This window comes from Enhydra lutris, unplaced genomic scaffold, assembly GCF_002288905.1.
Source record: "Enhydra lutris kenyoni isolate GAN:26980312 unplaced genomic scaffold, ASM228890v2 scaffoldscaffold30, whole genome shotgun sequence".
NCBI lineage: Eukaryota > Metazoa > Chordata > Mammalia > Carnivora > Mustelidae > Enhydra > Enhydra lutris.
Genome location: NW_019154114.1, coordinates 10,360,171 through 10,378,981, shown reverse-complemented (window position 1 = coordinate 10,378,981; position 18,811 = coordinate 10,360,171). Strand labels below are relative to the sequence as shown.

Genomic DNA, 18,811 nt, shown 5'->3' with positions numbered 1-18,811 from the left:
GATTTTATTTGGTTATTTGAGACAGAGCATGTGGGTGGATAGAGGGAGAGGGAGAGGGAGAAGCAGACTCCTGCTGAACAGGGAGCCCCACGCGGGGCTCCATCCCAGGACCCTGGGATCATGATTTGAGCCGAAGGCAGACACATGGCTGACTGAGCCACCCAGGCACCCTATGTTAAAGGTTTTATACACACACATACACACACACACACTCTAGAGATAACTAGAATTAACACATTAAAAATCATTTGTATAGGGGTGACCTGAGATTCTGACCTAAGCTGAAACCAAGAGGTGGATGCTTAACTGACTGAGCCACCCAGGTGCCCCAAACTATATTCTTTAATAGAAAGTGCTGATAATAAACATAGGCAACAGGGGCCCCTGGGAGGCTCAGTTGGTTAAGCATCTGCCTTCAGCTTAGGTCATGATCCTGGGGTCCTAAGATCCAGTCCTGCGTTGGACTGCCCCCTCCGCAGGGAGGCTGCTTCTCTTTCTCCCTCTCCATCTGCTTGCCGCTCCCCATGCTTGTGCTTGTTTTCTCTCTCTCTCTGTCAAATAAATAAATAAAATCTTTTTTAAAGATTTTTAAATCTTTTTTTTTTTTTTAAGATTTTATTTATTTATTTGACAGAGAGAGATCACAAGCAGGCAGAGAGGCAGGCAGAGAGAGAGGAGGAAGCAGGCTCCCTGCTGAGCAGAGAGCCCGATGCGGGGCTCGATCCCAGGACCCTGAGACCACGACCCGAGCCAAAGGCAGCGGCTTAACCCACTGAGCCACCCAGGCGCCCCAAGATTTTTAAATCTTTAAAAAAAAAATCTTTAAAAATCTTTTAAAAAGATTTTTTTTTTATTTATTTGACAGAGAGAGATACAGTGAGAGAGGGAACACAAACAGGAGGAGTGGAAGAGGGAGAAGCAGGCTTCCCGAGGAGCAGGGTGCCCGATGTGGGGCTTGATCCCAGGATGCTAGGATCATGACCTGGGTCGAAGTCAGCCCCTTAACTACTGAGCCACCCAGGCGCCCTAAATAAAATATTTTTTAAAAATAAAAATAAAAATAGGCAACATGTATAAATAGTTTATTCACAGGTAATGAAAAAGATGTCTAATAAAGCATTAAAATTTGATTGTCTCTTATAGTTAAAAGTGTGAAAATTAAAAGACAAATGAGTGCATTATTTTCATCCATCTGATTAGCAAATATAAAAAATTTGATAAGTACATAATATTGATGGGAATATGGGGATACAAGCTTTCTCTAGCCCACTGATTAGCCAGCTGCTACCCATTGGCCTAATCCAGACCACTGCCTATTTTTATGCATAAAGTTTTATTGGAACACTCCCACACCCATTCAGTTACATACTATCTTTGGTTGCTTTCCATGCTATAATAGAAAGATTGAGTAATTTCAACAGTTAACTGTATGTAGGTCCCTAGAAGTATAAAAGATTTTTCTTTCTGGCCTTTTGCAGAAAAGGTTGTTAAACTCTGCTCTGCCTGTGAATAAGAATATAAATATGAAAACTTCTTTGTAAAGCAGTCAACTTAAAATACATATGTACTTTGGCCTAATGTTTTTACTTCTAAGAATAGAAGTGGTAATAGTTATACTTAAAAGAATGGATTCAAATATGTCCATAAGAGGATATTGTGGCATTATTTATGAAGCAAAAAATTAGGGAAAATATTCAAAATCCATCAGTCAAGTGACTCTGGCATAGGGGAATCCCAGAAAGTTGCTAATCTGTGACCTAGGAGTCCTAAAAGGCTTGAGAAGAGGAAGGTTTTGACACTGTTAAAAATAGGGACAAAGAGTGTACAGGAAATAGGAAATTATGTCCTTACAAAAAGAGAAGATTAGGACACAGAGGCAGAGGGAAAACCATGTGAGGATACAAGAAGAGAAGTCTCAGAAGAAATCAGTACTGCTAACACCTTAATCTCAGACATCTAAACTCCAGAATTGTGAGAAAATAAATCTCTTGTTTAAGCCAACTGGTCTGTGGTATTTTGTTAGACAGCCCTAGCAAACTAATATACTTTTTTGGGTTGGGATGGGTTGCATGATAATCTTTCCCATTAAAATTAGTGGATCAAGTTTAAAAAATTAAACAGCTTTCCACCTACTGGGGGTGTTCTGGAATGAGTTAGTGTTGTTAAGCAAGAGATAAAATTAGTTATGAAGAATTGTTAGGCCAATATATTTGAAAATGTTTGCACAGTGGACAAATTACTAGAGAAAGAAATTTACCAAAACCAACACAAGAAGTAGAGAATTTGTGTAGCCTATATTTATTTTAAAAAATGAATCTGTAAATAAAAATCTTTACTGGCTGACTGGTTCAGTCAGTGGAGCATGCAATTCTTGATCTTGGTGTTTTAAGTTTGAGCACCACGTGGGATGTAGAGATTACTTAAATGAATAAAACTTTAAAAATATATATATATTTATAAAGTTTTTATTTATTTATTTGAGATAGAACCAGAGAGAGCAAGTGGGGTCAGAGAGAACAAGCGGGGTGAAGGGCAGAAGGAGAAGCAGACTCCCCGCTGAGCAGGGAGCCTGATGTGGGGCTTGATCTGAGGACTCCAGAATCAAGACCTGAGGTGAAGGCAGCCACTCAACCAACTGAGCCATCCAAATGTCCCTTAAAAATTTTTTTTAAAAATGAAGCTTTAAATAAAAATCCCATAAAGAAACTTCAGGACCAGATGGATTTATTAGCAGAAGGTAAAAAGCAACACCAGTCTTTTATTTACTTATTTATTTAAAAGATTTTATTTATTTGAGAGAGCGAGAGCATGTACAGGGGGAGGGGCAGAGAGGGAGGGAGAGGAAAAGGCAGACTCTCTGCTCAGTGAGAAGCATGACGCTGGATTCCAGAACCCTGAGATCATGACCCTGAGCTGAAGTCAGATGCCCAGCCACCGAGCTACCCAGGAGCACCATCACCAGTCTTTTATTTTGTTTTTATTTATTTATTTTTAAAGATTTTATTGGGCACGTGGGTGGCTCAGATGGTTAAGCATCTGGATCCCAGGATCCTGGGGTCCTGGGATCGAGTCCCACATTGGACTCCCTGCACCTTGGGAGCCTGCTTCTCCCTTTGCCTCTGCTCCTCTCTCTCTCTCTCTCTCTCTCTCTCTCTGTCTCTCTCATGAATAAGTAAATAGAATCTTTTAAAAAGGATTTTATTTATTTATTAGAGATAGACAACTTGCACACAAGCTGGGGGAGATACAGAGGGAGAGGGAGAATCAGGCTCCTCACTGAGCAGGGAGCCCAGTGTGGGGCTTAAACCAGGACTCTGGGATCATGACCTGAGCTGAAGATAGATACTTAACTGACTGAGCCACCTAGGTGCCCCAATATCAGTCTTTTTTTTTTTTTTTTAATTTATTTATCTGACAGAGACCACAAGTAGGCAGAGAGGCAGGCAGAGAGAGAGAGGAGGAAGCAGGCTCCCTGCTGAGCAGAGAGCCCGATGCAGGGCTCGATCCCAGGACCCTGAGATCACGACCTGAGCCAAAGGCAGAGGCCTAACCCACTGAGCCACCCAGGCGCCCCCCCCAATATCAGTCTTTTAAAGGATTAAAAAGAAGTGGAAATGTTTTTTCTATTCATTATGAGGCTAACATAACCTTAGTATCACATAACAAGGATAAAACAAGAAGGAAAACATAGGCCAGTGTCACTTGTGAACCATAGATTAAAAAACGTTAACCAAATTAGTAGCAAACTGAATCCACTAAAATATAAGAAGGGAAATACATCAGGACTGCACTGGATTTATTGCAGAACTGTGAGGTTAATTTAACATTTGAAAATTTAGTTACAATAAAGGAGAAAAAGTTATGTCATCATCTCAGTAGGTACATTAACTCATTTGACTAAATTCAGTACTGGTTTTTTAAGCTTCTACTATGGGAAATTTTCTAACGTTAGTAATTAGACTGCAGGCTGCAGGATATAACATTAGTAGATTAAAAAACCAGTTGTATTGCTACTGACCAGCAGTGAATGATCTGAAAAGGAAATTAAAACAACTTTATTTACGATAGCATCAAGAAGAATCAAATACTTAAGAATAAATTTAACATGGGGCGCTTAGGTGGTTCAGTGGGTTGAGCCTCTGCCTTCTGCTCTGGTCATGATCTCAGGATCCTGGGATTGAGCCCCGTATCAGGCTCTCTGCTCAGCTGGGAACCTGTTTCCCCCTCTCTCTGCCTGCCTCTCTGCCTGCTTGTGATCTCTGCCAAATAAATAAATAAAATCCTTTAAAAAAAAAAAAAAGAAATTTAACCAAAAAAGTATAAGACTGGTATACTGAACTCCATGGAAAACATCTTTGAACAAAATTAAAGATGATTTAAAGGAAAAGACATCCTGTTTCATGGATTGGAAAACATAATATTGTTAAGATGGTAATACTCTCCAAGTTGATTTAGATTCAGTGCAATTCCTGTCAAAATTTCTGCTGACAACTTTGTAGAAATTGACATACTGACCCTAAAATTCATATGGAAATGCGAGGGATCCAGAATAGCCGAAACAGTCTTGAAAAAAGAACAAAGTTGGAGCATTCATAATTCCCGATTTCAAAATGTACTGTAGAGCCACAGTAATCAAGACTGTGTGGTACTTGCATAAGGATAGATATATAGATCAGTGTAATAGAATTGAGAATTCAGAAAAAAACACATTCATTTATAGTGAACTGATTTTCAGCAAGGGTGCCAAGATAATACACTGGGGGGAAACAGTAGACTTTTCAACAGATGGTTCTGGAACAGCTTGATATCCACATACCTCAAGATTAATGTGGACCCCTATTTCATACCATAGATAAAAATGGATCAAAGAGCTAAATTATAAATCACCCAGACAAAACTGTAGATGTAAATCTTAATGGCATTAGATTAGGTAAAGGTTTTTAAGGTATGATACCTAAAGCACAACTAACCAAAGAAAAAATAAAGTGAACTTCATCAAAATTAAAAACTTCTGTGGCTTCAGAGAGTACTGTCAAGAAAATTGAAAGACAGCCCACGGAATGAGAGAAAATATTTGCAAATCATATATCCAATAAGGGTCTAGTAATGAGAACATATTAAAAAAAGCTTCTTACAACTCAACAATAAACAAATTTTAAAATAAGCAATGGATTTGAATAGACATCTCTCTGATGGCCAATAAGCACATGAAAAGATGCTCAACAACATTCATCTTAAGGAAATGCAAATCAGAATTACAAGATATTGTATTATACCTACTAGGATGACTGTAATAAAAAAGATAGACAATAACGGATGTTGAAAATATGGGGAAATTGGAATCCTCATACATTGCTGGTAGGAATGTGAAATAGTGTAGCCACTACAGAAGATAGTCTGGTAGTTCTTCAAAAGGTTAAACAGTTGTGATCTGAACAATTAGTTCAACTCCTAGAGACTCCCAAGATGGTTGAAATCATGTTCACATAAAAATGTGTACACAGGTGTTCATAGAAGCAATAATTATAGCATTGAACAAGTAGAAACAGCCCAAATGTCTATCAACTGATAATGGATAAATGAGACATGATATAGCCATATAGTAGAATAATATTTGGCAGGAAAAAGGAATGAAGTACTGATAACATACCACAGTAAAGATGAAACTTGGGAACTGGACACAAAAGGTTACATATTTTATGTTTCTGTTTATATGAAATGTCTAGAATAGGCAAATCAACAGAAGATTAGTGGTTGCCAAGGGCTGGGGGAAGTGGGCAGTAGGAAGTGACTGCTACTAGGTATGGCATTTCTTTTTTAAAATTTATTATCGTTATTATTATTTAATTCCAGTTCACTTAACATACAGTGTTATATGAATTTCAGGTGTACAATATAGTGATTCAACAATTCCATACATCACTCAGTCCTCATCATAACAGTTGCACTCCTTAATTCCCATCACCTATTTCACCTATCCTCCTACCATCTCCCCTCTGGTAACCATCAGTTTGTTACCTGCTGTTAAGAGTCTGTTTCTTGGTTTGTCTCTCTCTCTCTCTTTTTTCTCTCTTTGCTTGTTTGTTTGGTTTCTTAAATTCCACATATAATGAGATCATATGGTATTTGTCTTTCTCTGACTAACTTACTTTGCTTACCATTATACTCTTTAACTCCATGAACTTTCATGTTGGGATGATGAAAATATTCTAGAATTAGATAGTGGTGACGGTTGTCAAAATTTGAATATACTAGTAGACACTAAATTATACTTTAGAAGGGTGAATTCAGTAGTACATAAATTTTATCTCAGGATTATAGTATAATCAACCCTCATGTAATTACCACCCAGCTTCCATTATTTATTCAGATCCATCTTGTGTCATCTCTCTTCCTGCTTACTTCCCCTCCTTTTGTATTATTTTGAAGCAGAACCCATACATCATTTCATTTGTTAATATTTTGTTAAATACCTCTAAAAGATAAGGCTTTATTTATTTATTTTTTATTTTTTTTTTATTTTTTATTTTTTTTTTATTTTTAAAGATTTTATTTATTTATTGGACAGAGAGAGATCACAAGTAGACAGAGAGGCAGGCAGAGAGAGAGAGAGGAGGAAGCAGGCTCCCCACCAAGGAAAGAGCCCGATGTGGGGCTCGATCCCAGGACCCTGGAATCATGACCTGAGCCGAAGGCAGAGGCTTTAACACTCTGAGCCACCCAGGCGCCCCAAGGCTTTATTTAAAAAATAGCCACAATACTGTTATATCTGAAAATATCATAATTCCTTACTATCATCAGTTAGCCAGTTAAGGTTCAGATTTCTAATTTCAACACCCATCTTAGAACAGAATTAATTTAATTAACCTGATAATGTGTGGTTATAAAAAGACCAATAGCGGGACACCTGGGTGGCTCAGTTGGTTAAGCAGCTGCCTTCGGCTCAGGTCATGATCCCAGCGTCCTGGGATCGAGTCCCACATCGGGCTCCTTGCTCATCAGGGAGCCTGCTTCTCCCTCTGCCTCTGCCTGTCATTCTGTCTGCCTGTGCTTGCTCTCTCTCCCTCTCTCTCTCTGACAAATAATTAAATAAAATCTTTAAAAAAAAAAAAAAAGACCAATAGCAGCAAAAATAAACCATTGGGACACATGAAAATAAAATGTTTCTGCACAGCAAAGGAAACAATCAACAAAGCTAAAAAGGCATATCCAATAAAGGGTTAATATCCAAAAAATACAAAGAAGTATTACAATTCAATACCCCCAAAATAAATAATCCAATTAAAAATAGGCAGAAGACATAAACAGACATTTCTCCAAAGAAGACATCCAGATGGCGAGCAGACACATGTAAAGATACGCACCATCATTCTTGATCAGGGAAATGCAAATCAAAACTACACTGAGCTCTCACTTTACACCTGTCAAAATGACTAAAATCAACAACACAAGAAACAAGTGTTGGTGAGGATTGGAGAAAAAGAAACCCTTGGGCACTGTTCATGGGAATGTACACTAGAGCAGCCACTGTGAAAAACAGCATGAAGTTTCCTCAAAAAATTAAAAATAGAACTACCCTGTTATCTAATAATCACACTACTTGGTATTTACCCAAAAAATAGAAAAACATTAATTCAAAGGGATAATACATGCACCCTGATGTTCATAGCAACATTATTTACAATAGCCAAACTATGGAAAGAGCCCAAGTGTCCGTACATAGATGAATGGGAAAGAAAAGGTAATCATAAAAGAATATAATAAATATATAGGAATATTACTCAGCCATAAAAATGAATGAAATCTTGCCCCTTGAAACATCATGGATGGATATAGAGAATATAATGCTAAGCGAAAATAAGAGAAAGACGAATATTGTATGTTCTTACGTGAAATTGAACAAAACAAGGTAGCAAAAGACAAGAAGAAGAAACAAACTAAGAAACAGACTCTTAACTATGGAAGACAAACTGTTGGTTACAAGAGGGGAGGTGAGTGGGGGGATGGGTGAAATGGGAGATAGGAATTAAAGAGTACATTTGTCATAATGAAAATAAAATAAAATGATAAAGAGAAACCACTTCCCAATGGGATACAAGCAGAAAAAAGAGCAATATACATTTTCTTTTGTAATTGGAAAGACTGATACACATTAGTAACAGTGAAGAAGTGAAAGAATTCTAAATATGTATTAAGTCCTAATGTCTAATAAAGTGTAAAGGGCTACATCTAGACTGAAAAAAAAAAAGACCTACAGCAAACATGATGAAATATTAACAGCTTTCTACCCAAGATTGGCACCAAGACATAGTTGGCTCATGGTCACAGAGATCCTAGCCCATGTGTAGTAAGGTAAGAAAAAAGAAAATAGGTAAAAATTAGAAAGGAGGGTGCCTGGCTGGCTCATTCGGTGGAACGTGAGACTCTTGATCTTGGGGTTGTAAGTTTGAGCCCTGGGTTGGTGTAGAGATTACTTAAAAACAATTGGAAAGGAAAAAATAAACTCATTATTTACAGATGACATGATTGAGTAGAAAACCCAAAAGAATTTACAGATAGACGATCACTAGATGAATTTAATAATGACCTTGGGTATAAGATCAATACATAAAACTTAATTATGTTTTTATATAGTAGTAACAAGCATATTTCTCCAGTGAACTTAAAAGTGACACTGTGGGGGCACCTGCATGGCTCATTTATTAAGGGTTTCAGCTCAGGTCATGGTCCCAGGGTCGTGGGATTGAGCCCCCGCACTGGGCTCCCTGCTCAGCAGGAAGCCTGGTTCTCCCTCTCCCACTCCCACTGCTTGTGTCCCCTCTCCCATTGTATCTCTCTCTCTCCCTGTCAAATAAGTAAATAAATAAATCTTAAAGAATAAATAATCTTAAAGAAAAATTTAAAAAGTGACATTGTGTAGGGGTGGTGCAGTTGGTCAGGCGTCCAACTCTTGCTTTCCGTTCAGATCATGATCTCAGTGTTGTGAGATCAAGCCTCACAACCAAATCTGAGTTCAGTGTGAAGTCTGCTTAAGACTCTCTGCCCATCCCTCCATAAATAAATAAATGTTTTTTTTAAGTGACACTATTTAGCATATAAAACATCAGATACTTAAGAATAAATCTAACAGGGGCGCCTGGGTGGCTCAGTGGGTTAAGCCACTGCCTTCGGCTCAGGTCATGATCTCAGGGTCCTGGGATCGAGCCCCACATCAGGCTCTCTGCTCAGCAGGGAGCCTGCTTCCTCCTCTCTCTCTACCTGCCTCTCTGCCTGCTTGTGATCTCTCTCTCTCTCTCTCTGTCAAATAAATAAATAAATAAAATCTTTTAAAAAAATTTAAAAAAAAAATTAACAAAAATGTGTAAGACCTCTCCACAGATAACTACAAAATGTTTTTCAGAGAAATTAGAAGACTTAAATAAATGAAGGAATATATATACTATGCTCATGAGTTGGAAGACTCAGTATTATAAAAATATTAGAACTCTTATTAAGTTGTAGATTCTCTGCCATCCTTTATTTGTTGTTATTAAAATGACAAGCTGATTCCAAAATTTATTTGGAAACACAGAATTCCAATAATAGCCAACACAGTCTTGAAAAGAGCCACACACAAAAAAATTGCACCACCTGGTTGAAGACCTAATGTAAAGTAGCAATAAGTGATGCAGAATGATAGAGGCACAAGGGCCAACGAATAGAACAGTGGAACAGAGTGAGTCCAGAAACGATCTATCTATGTATCTTTCTATATCTAGAGACAGAGAGACATTTGAATAAAGAATTTCATCCCTGTTGTACAGGACTCACAGAAAATCAGTTCTAGATGTTTATAGGTCTAAATGTGAAAATTAAAACAGCAAAACTTCTAGAAGGTAACATAAAAGAATACTTTCATGACCATGAGATTAGCAAAGAATAAATGGGAAACAAAAGCAGTGAGCATAAAGCAAAAGATTGATAAATTACATTACATTGCATTTTATTTTGTTAAATATGATATTAAGAGTGTGAAAATGCAAGTCATAGAGGAGAAAACATTTTTTTTTTTTTAAGATTTTATTTATTTATTTGACAGAGAGATCACAAGCAGGCAGAGAGGCAGGCAGAGAGAGAGGAGGAAGCAGGCTCCCCTAGAGAGCAGAGAGCCCGATGCGGGGCTCGATCCCATGACTCTGAGATCATGACCTGAGCCGAAGGCAGCGGCTTAACCCACTGAGCCACCCAGGCGCCCCATAGAGGAGAAAACATTTTAATACATATATCTGACCACATGTCCAAAATATTTTAAGAATTCGTACAAAGCAATGAAGAAAAGACGAATAGAAAAATGGGTAAGGTAAATTTAACCAAGGAACTAAAAGTGCTGTATAGTGTAAACTACAACACATCAGTGAAAGAAATTGAAGACACAAATAAATGGAAAGATACTCCATGCTTATGGATTAGAAGAATTAATATTGTTAAAATGTCCGTATTATCCAAAGCAGTATATAGATTCAGTGCAATGCCTATCAAAATTCTCATGGCACTTTTCACAGAAATAGAACAAGTGATCCTAAAATTTGTATGGAACCATAAAGACCCCCAAATAGCCAAGAACAGTCTTCTTTTTTTTTTTTTTTTTTTTTTTTTAAGATTTTATTTATTTATTTGACAGAGATCACAAGTAGGCAGAGAGGCAGGCATAGAGGAGAAGTGGCTCCCTGTGGAGCAGAGAGCCTGATGCGGGGCTTGATCCCAGGACTCTGAGATCATGACCTGGGCCAAAGGCAGAGGCTTTAACCCACTGAGCCACCCAGGCTCCCCGCCAAGAACAGTCTTGAGAAAGAAGAACAAAGATGGAGGCATCACACTCCCTGAATTATACTTACTCACTAAGGGTGCCATACTTCGGGCTTCCCTGATGTGGTGACTGGTACCTGAGTATTTCCCTCGTGGGGACCCTGAAAGCTATGGCCAGAGGGTTGTTACTGGAGATGGTGGCTCCCATGGCTCTTGAGTCTTCTAAGCCAAGGCACCTCCTTCCAGTGCCCACTGTGGGTCTTGTCTTCTCACACCTGAGCTGTTACCTGGAGAGAACTTACCTCCAGATGACTACGCAGACTGCTGCCAGGATTTCTGTTGAAGAGAAGTTGGTGATGCTCTGGTGACAAGTTGCGGTTCCTGTATTCTATCCTCTCTACAGACCTCCAGACTCGAGCTGCTGATTTCACATTTCTACTCTGTCTGATAATAATACTATTATGTATTTCTCAGGATGTATGCTCTTTTACATCATCAATAATGTAAATTCTATCTAGCATTGTGATTTATCTATATTGGGATCAGGAAAAAGCATATTAAAGTTCATTCCTTATCTTCTGTAGTATAAAGCTATTACAGAATATCTAAAACTAACAAGTCAGGAAACAGCAAGTAGTTTAATAAAAGTGTAGAGTTAGGGCCGCCTGGGTGGCTCAGTTGGTTAAGTGTTTGCCTTCAGCTCAGGTCATAATCCCAGGATCCTGGGATCGAGCCCTATGTCGTGGCCTCCCTGCTTAGTGGGAAGTCTGCTTCTCCCTGTCCCTCTGTTTTCCCCCACCCCCTCTGTCTCTCTCGCTTTCATTCTCTCAAATAAATAAAATCTTTTTTAAAAAGTGTAGAGTTAATTATCCTTAGAAAAAGCTAAAGGAATTTAAAGTATTTGTCTCTGGGGAGTTGGTAGGACTTCAGAAGGGACTTGTCAGGGAACTGGTCTGATTTTTTATCTGTGTTTATAGAACTATTTGACTAAACAGTTTTGATCTAAAATTTTTAAGATGAATAGAAGAGTAAGTGGATAAAATGAGCTATTCAGGCTTTCAAGGAGCTTGACTATGAAGGGAGGTTTTCCCTTCACCATCTGTACCAAAAACTTGTCACTACCCTGACTTTTTCAGATACATCCCATTTCTCCCATCCAGCAGTTCTTGCCTTTAACTGGTCTGCTAACCTCCCCTAGTCTGGCCTTTCTTTGCACTGTGACTAAAGTTGACCTTTTGAGTTCTCTGGTTAAGTTGTTCACTGGCTTCCCATTTCCTTTAAGATAAACTACACATACTTTAAGGTGAGCTCTGATACTCTGTGTGATCTGATCCCTGTTTGCAGCCCAGCCCCATCTTTCATTACATCAACCCAGCCATCCTGAGCTATAGGTGTCCTTAGAAGTTATAATTACTCTTTCTGTCCTTTTAAGCTTTGTACTCCTAGAACCCCAGTCTCCCTCAGTTCACCTGACAAAATTCCTTCTTATTCCTGGGGATCGAGCCTGGTATAACAATCACTACCACCCCACGTATCCCTCCTCTACATTCACTGAGCTGTGTTCTTCCTTCGTATCCCCATAACATCTCCGGTATGCATCTGGTGTCACATTTATCACACTATATTTCCATTGCTTATTTGCTTCCCAGGCTGACTGTTTGTCTCTTGGCTCCTGTGGTTGAGCTCCTTGAATGCTGAGACAGTGGCTTTTTTTCTTCTTCACCCTTCATGTTGTCATCTAGCAAGTTTCCAGGTTATAGTAGTTACTCAGTATGTGTCTAGGAGAGGGAGATGGGTAAGTGGGTGGATTCATAAGTGAACATCTTGTGTTTAAGAAAATTGAAGCTGAACTACATCCTGTTAACCGATAGCACTTAGTGTCAAATTGCAGTTATTTTTCTAGTTGACAGTAACCACTTAACCACTCAGGAGGTCAGGACAGGTATCAAATATGATGCAGGTAATCAACTCCCAAAATCAGGTATGAATGTGTGTTTATGTTCTCTTGGAAGAAAAGGTACTTACAGGTGGAAACCTGTGTTGAATTCCATTTGTACTTTCATTCCTGAAAGAATAATAATGCGTCACTAGGTCATACTAAAAAAAAAGACCAGGACGTAGATTCATGGTTGGTAAAGGATGGGTGGAGGAAGGATGAGGAGTGATAAAACAGCTGTGGGGTTTCTGTTGGGGACGACGAGCATGTCCTCGAATTAGACACTGGTGTTTGCACAACCGTGTGAATGTACTGAAAGCCGCTGAATCTGGACACTTTAAAATGGTGACTTTTATAGTCTGTGAATTAAACCTCAAAAAATTAAAAGCAAAAATTAGATATTCCAAAGTTAAAAGTTAAAGACATTTCAGAAGCTCTAAGTGATTATCTAAATGGCTTTGACAGAAAATCAGTTTCTAGGCCATTACAGGACATCTGAGTTTGTGTTAGATAAAGTAAGGAAGCACCCTGTAGTCTGTATTTTATAGTTTTTCTGTCATTTTTTGCTGTTTATGCTATATCCTTGAGCTACCAGACAGGTTTTCTTTCTTATTTCTCCCTCCCTCCCTTCCTTCCTTCCTTCTACCTTCCACCTTCCATCGTTCGTTCCTTCCTTCCTTTTTTTTTTTCTTTTTAAGATTTTATTTATTTATTTGACAGAAAGAGAGAGAGCACAAGCAGGGAGAGCGGCAGGGGGAGCGGCAGGCAGAGCGGGCGAGGGAGAAGCAGGCTCCCTGCTCGGCATGGAGCCTGATGTGGGACTCGATCCCAAGACGCTGGGATCATGACCTGAGCCAAAGGCAGGCACCTAACTGACTGAGCCACCCAGGCACCTTTCCTTTCTTCCTTCCTTTCAAAGAAGTCAGCCATAGGTCACTCAGTAAGGAGTCTTTGGTTTGATGTACACACAGAATGTTCTTAATTTTAAAAGAAGAATGTTGCTTTAATTTTAAAATACAAAAGTTAGGGGTACCTGGGTGGCTCAGTCAGTTAAGCATCTGCCTTGGGCTCAGGTGGTCCTGGGATCAAGCCCCCACATTGGGCTCCCTGCTCAACAGGGAGTCTGCTTCTCCCTCTCCCTCTGGCCTTCCCCTGCTCATGCTTTCTCTCCCTCAGGTAAATAATATTTTAAAATATTTTATTTATTAAATTAAAAAATAAAATATAAAATGTAATGACCAAGTAGTACTGACTCAATTCATAGATAATTGTAAAATGTGTTTGTCTAAATTCTAACCTTGTCTTTTGAATCACTGGATTCGTCTTTGCTTGTGTGGAGCCAGGAGGCCCAAGATTCCTTCAGTTAGAACTAAGTTTCTCCTATACCCACATTCTCAGTTTGGCCTCATATGTCCTATTGGTTGAACCTGTCACTCATTATGGTATAAATTTATTTTTTTGTTCATCCATTTAACAAATATTCGTTGATGCCTGTGTGTTCCGTCACTCACTCTTGTAGGCACTGGGCATACACTGTGCTGAGCAAGGCACAGCTCCTTTTAGAGCTTTTGTTATAGATGGTGGCCAGTGTTTTTTTTTTTTCTAAAAACTCACTTATTGATGATAGTTGAAGGGTTAGAGCTTTTTGCTGGCTTGTTTTTTTCTTTAGGGGGGAAGAGAAGAAATACTACTCATCTTTCGTATTTTATTTATTCACAGATTTTTTTTTCCCAGTACTCCTATACGGAATTAAGTGCTTATTTCTGTGTTGTTCCCAACACAGGTGATATAAGCCTCTGTTATACTTCTAAAAAGCAGATCTGGCGGGGCGCCTGGGTGGTTCACTGGGTTAAAGCCTCTGCCTTTGGCTCAGGTCATGATCCCAGGATCCTGGGATTGAGCCCCGAGTTGGGCTGTCTGCTCAGCGGGGAGCCTGCTTCCTTATCTCTCTCTCTCTCTCTGCCTACTTGTGATCTCTGTCTGTCAAATAAATAAATAAAATCTAAAAAAAAAAAAAAAAAAAAAAAACAACGAGATCTGGTCATGTCATTCCCTTAATTTCCCTTCAGTGACTCTCGGGTTGAAGTTCAGAAGGCTTACAAGGGTTGTCAGAATCAGTCTTCCATTGAACTTTCAGTTCCTCTAACATGCTCTGTTTTTCTTTTGGTGAGCTTCTATGCATGCTGTTTCGTTTACCTAAAATAGTCTTCTCCCTACCCCTTTACTGTGGCTAACTGCTAATCTCTCAGGGTTTCATCTTAGATAGCACTTTCCATAGTACACTTTACTTGGCCAAACTCCTCAACGCAGTCCGGGGTCCTCCTCCCCTGTACTGCTGGGATACTTTGTATTGTCGTTACCCAAATGCTCACACTGCTTGCCATTGACCATAGCCACCACTGGATAGTGTAGTCTTTTTTTTTTTCTCCTTTTGTTTTGTCCCCTAGTTCCTAGTACAATACAAACTCAAACATGTTTTTCTGTTTCCTCTAATAGCCTATGAAGACCTTGAGTTCAGACTGTGTGTGGTATAGTGCAAGTGCTAAGCACGTTTCAGTGCATCAGTGAGTGAGTTATTGTATTGTTTATTCTTGGAGTATAGCCAAGAGAAAGGCTTGGAACTGCATCTCCCTCCCCCAGTCTCTTCATGTTCAGCATCATACAAAGTCTGTGCTCTGCCTTTCTATCTGAGCTGGGTATAAGGGCCATTTATGCTACTTTTCAGAAATTGAATCATACATTGAAAATTGTTAAGTAAATCTGCAAAAGGTATGGTAAAATTCAGCACTCATCTGTAAATAGTAATGGCTTCAGATAGTTTTGGAGTTTAAAACATGTTAAAAAACAGTTGTGTAAAGTAGACCTTATGGAATATGTGTCAAGACAAAGGAGGGTTTTAAAGGAATGAAGAACATTCTGTGTGTACATCAAACCAAAGACTCCTTACTGAGTGACCTGCGTACTAGACGCTTGGCATCTCCCCTTCATAAAACTGATCTGTGGAAGCCCTGTGGATTGTGAAATCTGTGAGTAAACCCACCAAGTCTGAGCTTCTGGGTTAGACTTCTTGATTTAATAGAATTTGGCTTGTACAACCTTATTAATGTTTTCTCTGAAACCTTACCAGGGATTTTAATTTTAACTTTTTTCTTGAGTTAAAAAAAAAAAAAAAGTCCTTAAGTGGAAAAAGAAACAAGTATGCCTGAATGGTAGTGTTTTATTTTGTCTGCCCATTTTTTTCCTTTTATCTGTAAACACGATGACATTTTTATCTTACTTTTCATTAACTGAATATGCTTTATCTGACTTTGTATAATGGACTTTAATCACTTATAGTAACCATCGATGAAAAATGTCATACTATTCTAACTGGAGTTTTTTTTTTTTTTTTTTTTCTTGTTTGTAGTTGTTGTGGAATTATAAGCTGAATCTAACTACAGACCCCAAATTTGAATCTGTGGCCAGAGAGGTTTGCAAATCTACCATATCAGAGGTAGGTTGTAAAAGATTTTTATGGGTATTTAATGGCTTAGAAGAAAACATTACATCCATTGACCTGGCCAGTCATTAAGGGAGGAATGACTGGACTCAGTTACTTTACTTTTCTTGGAATTCCCTTCTGTATTGGCTTAGAGAGAAGCCACAGTGGCGGGGAGTGTAATCAGCCTCCTTTTTGTTAATGTTCACCTACATTTATCTTAGGATGCTGTTGATTCAGACAGATTGAAAATCGGGCTCTGTTGATCCCCAAACAGAGGACACAACTGCTTCTGTGATCAGTGCTCCACTCATACTTTTTGCAGTCTGCTGATGTCTGAAGCTTTTCAGAATGGTCTCCCCAGGAGGCCTGTAAATGTTTCTAAGTTACACAGTGGGTTCAGTTGAACCATAGAGGCATATGCTTCAAATAATAGGAATTGACATTTAAAAAGTTTGTGACAAGAATTGTGTCTATTGTTATAGATGGGTGTTGAGTATAAAAACAAAAATAATTAATGAAAATGTATAGCATTATACAGATGCTAATTGGGGAAAATTTTCAATTGTCTTGGTTCAGTGTGAACTACAGATAATATAGTTAGTTGTATATACCAGTTTGACTGTCATGTGAGTCTATCCAGATTCATCAGAATTTCCCTCTTCACTGGCTTATAAAAGACACACACACACACACACATGCACACACACACACACGCGCGCGTACGCATAACTGGCTTTCTTATATAATGTTTATGTAATGATGGTCCTCTTGTAACCTTTTGGGGTGTTGTGATTTTTTGAATGATTTCAAGTAAAAATAAGAATTCATCCCTTCCTAGAGGGAGATTATACTGAAGTCAGGAAAATTAAATATCAGGAAGAACACAGTTGCCAACAAAATGTTTTACTTTACATCTCCTTCTCTTTCCTATCCTCTTTCTTGCAATTCTGCTTGCAAGGAGAAAAACAGCATCACAAGAATACCTGCAAACTGCAAACCAAACTTTCATTTACTCTCCATTTTTTAAAAAAAATTATTTATTTTTTGACAGAGACACAGTGAGAGAACACAAGCTGGGGAAGTGGGAGAGGGCGAACAGGCTTACCATGGAACAGGGAGCCGGACATGGAGCTCCATCCTAGGATCCTGGGATCAGGATCTGAGCTGAAGGCAGACGCCCAGTGACTTAGCCACCCAGGTGCCCCTCTCCATTGCTGAGCCAAATACTGCTGGCTTTCCTCCTGCTTCATGTCAGAAATAGTGATGGCAGCACTGCTCCCCGGCCACTTCACGGTTTACTCCTATTCGTGACATGTTGATGCCTTAATATGGTGTTTCTTACTGTTAATCATAGAAATTTTCCTTCTATTGTATTAAGCTTCTAGCTAATAGAATATTGAAGAAAAGCATCAAGTTTTAATTCAAACACTCCCCCCTGTCCTAATTGATGATGAACTGAAATGCAAAGAGGTACTACATCTCTGTGTTTCAGTAGAACCTCAAGTGATTAAAGCTAAATATACATTTATGTTCTCATTGGGGCTCCAATTTAAAATGTGCTTCTGGTTTTTCTTCAGATACGTAAACTATTGATTGCCCAGTATAAGAGCTGTAGTAAGAATGCTTGCACTTCACTAAGTTTTATTAAAACCCAGGCTTCTACTGCTAGCTCTGTGTTCTTATACAGGCTTTTCTTTGGTTGAATTACAAATGCTGAGATTTTTTCAAGCAGCTATTCCTCCTTTTACTTGTGAAACTTAACTCTATTTTGCTCAAAATCAAAACAAAAGCCTTTTCCTGGAAATACATTTATTACCCTCTTTCTGGGTGTCTCAAAACAAAAAACCCTCAAGGTTAAGTTGAAAGAGTTGCATTCATCTTGATTGTGGAAGATCTCTGCTGCCTCTTGAAGCCAGAGCAAGACTATTTTCTTAAATTCTCAACTTTGCTTCTTTGAAAAGTAAACACCATTTTCTGTCTTGAGTGTTTCACTTGGTTTGGATTTGATACAAGGACTGGACGTAAAGAGACCCAGTGGGCTATAGGATAGTAAGTGTGCATTTGTTTTTGCCTTCTGTATGTATTTAGGATAGGTAGTGTGATAGTAGAGAGTGGTTACTCTTGGTTTCAAAAAGCCAACAAAACATTTTCTTCTTGTTTATATTAAAAATAAACATTTACATTTGGGCCCCTTACTCTTGTCAAAACTATCATTTTTGTTTGTTTTTAATCTCTTCAAATGCAGTAGGATTTTTCCAAACAACTTTCCCTGTTTTATAATTCAAGCTTACAACCCATTAAGTAGATTTTACTTTTTTGTGCCTGAATTTCAGCTTCTTTTTTTGGGGGGGGAGCTCATTGGCTTCATTCACACGTGTGGTTTGGGATGCACTTTGCAGGAACCCACACCATGTGGAATTACGCTGTGCTTGATCCAGTAGAACATGTGTCTGAACCACCCAAATTAGACTTACAGTGGCCTCCCCTTTCTCAGACTTCTTCCAGACTGCACTGAGCATCATTTTAAACATGTTTCTGTTCCAGACCACAGTGGTGAAGCTGGGATTCTACTAAGTTCAAAAACACATGTCTAAATCCACAGTTAATTT

General features: G+C 38.7%; 1 protein-coding gene across 2 annotated transcripts in view; it reads left to right on the top strand.

Annotated features, from left to right (window-relative positions):
- LOC111152991 (golgi glycoprotein 1) overlaps positions 1-18,811 on the top strand; it is a 163,894-nt gene that overhangs the window by 101,192 nt on the left and 43,891 nt on the right. For both annotated transcript variants that reach the window (XM_022511784.1, XM_022511783.1), the window contains one exon: positions 16,128-16,214. In XM_022511784.1, the coding sequence (XP_022367492.1) occupies positions 16,128-16,214 (87 nt within the window). The remainder of the gene's footprint in view (positions 1-16,127; positions 16,215-18,811) is intronic.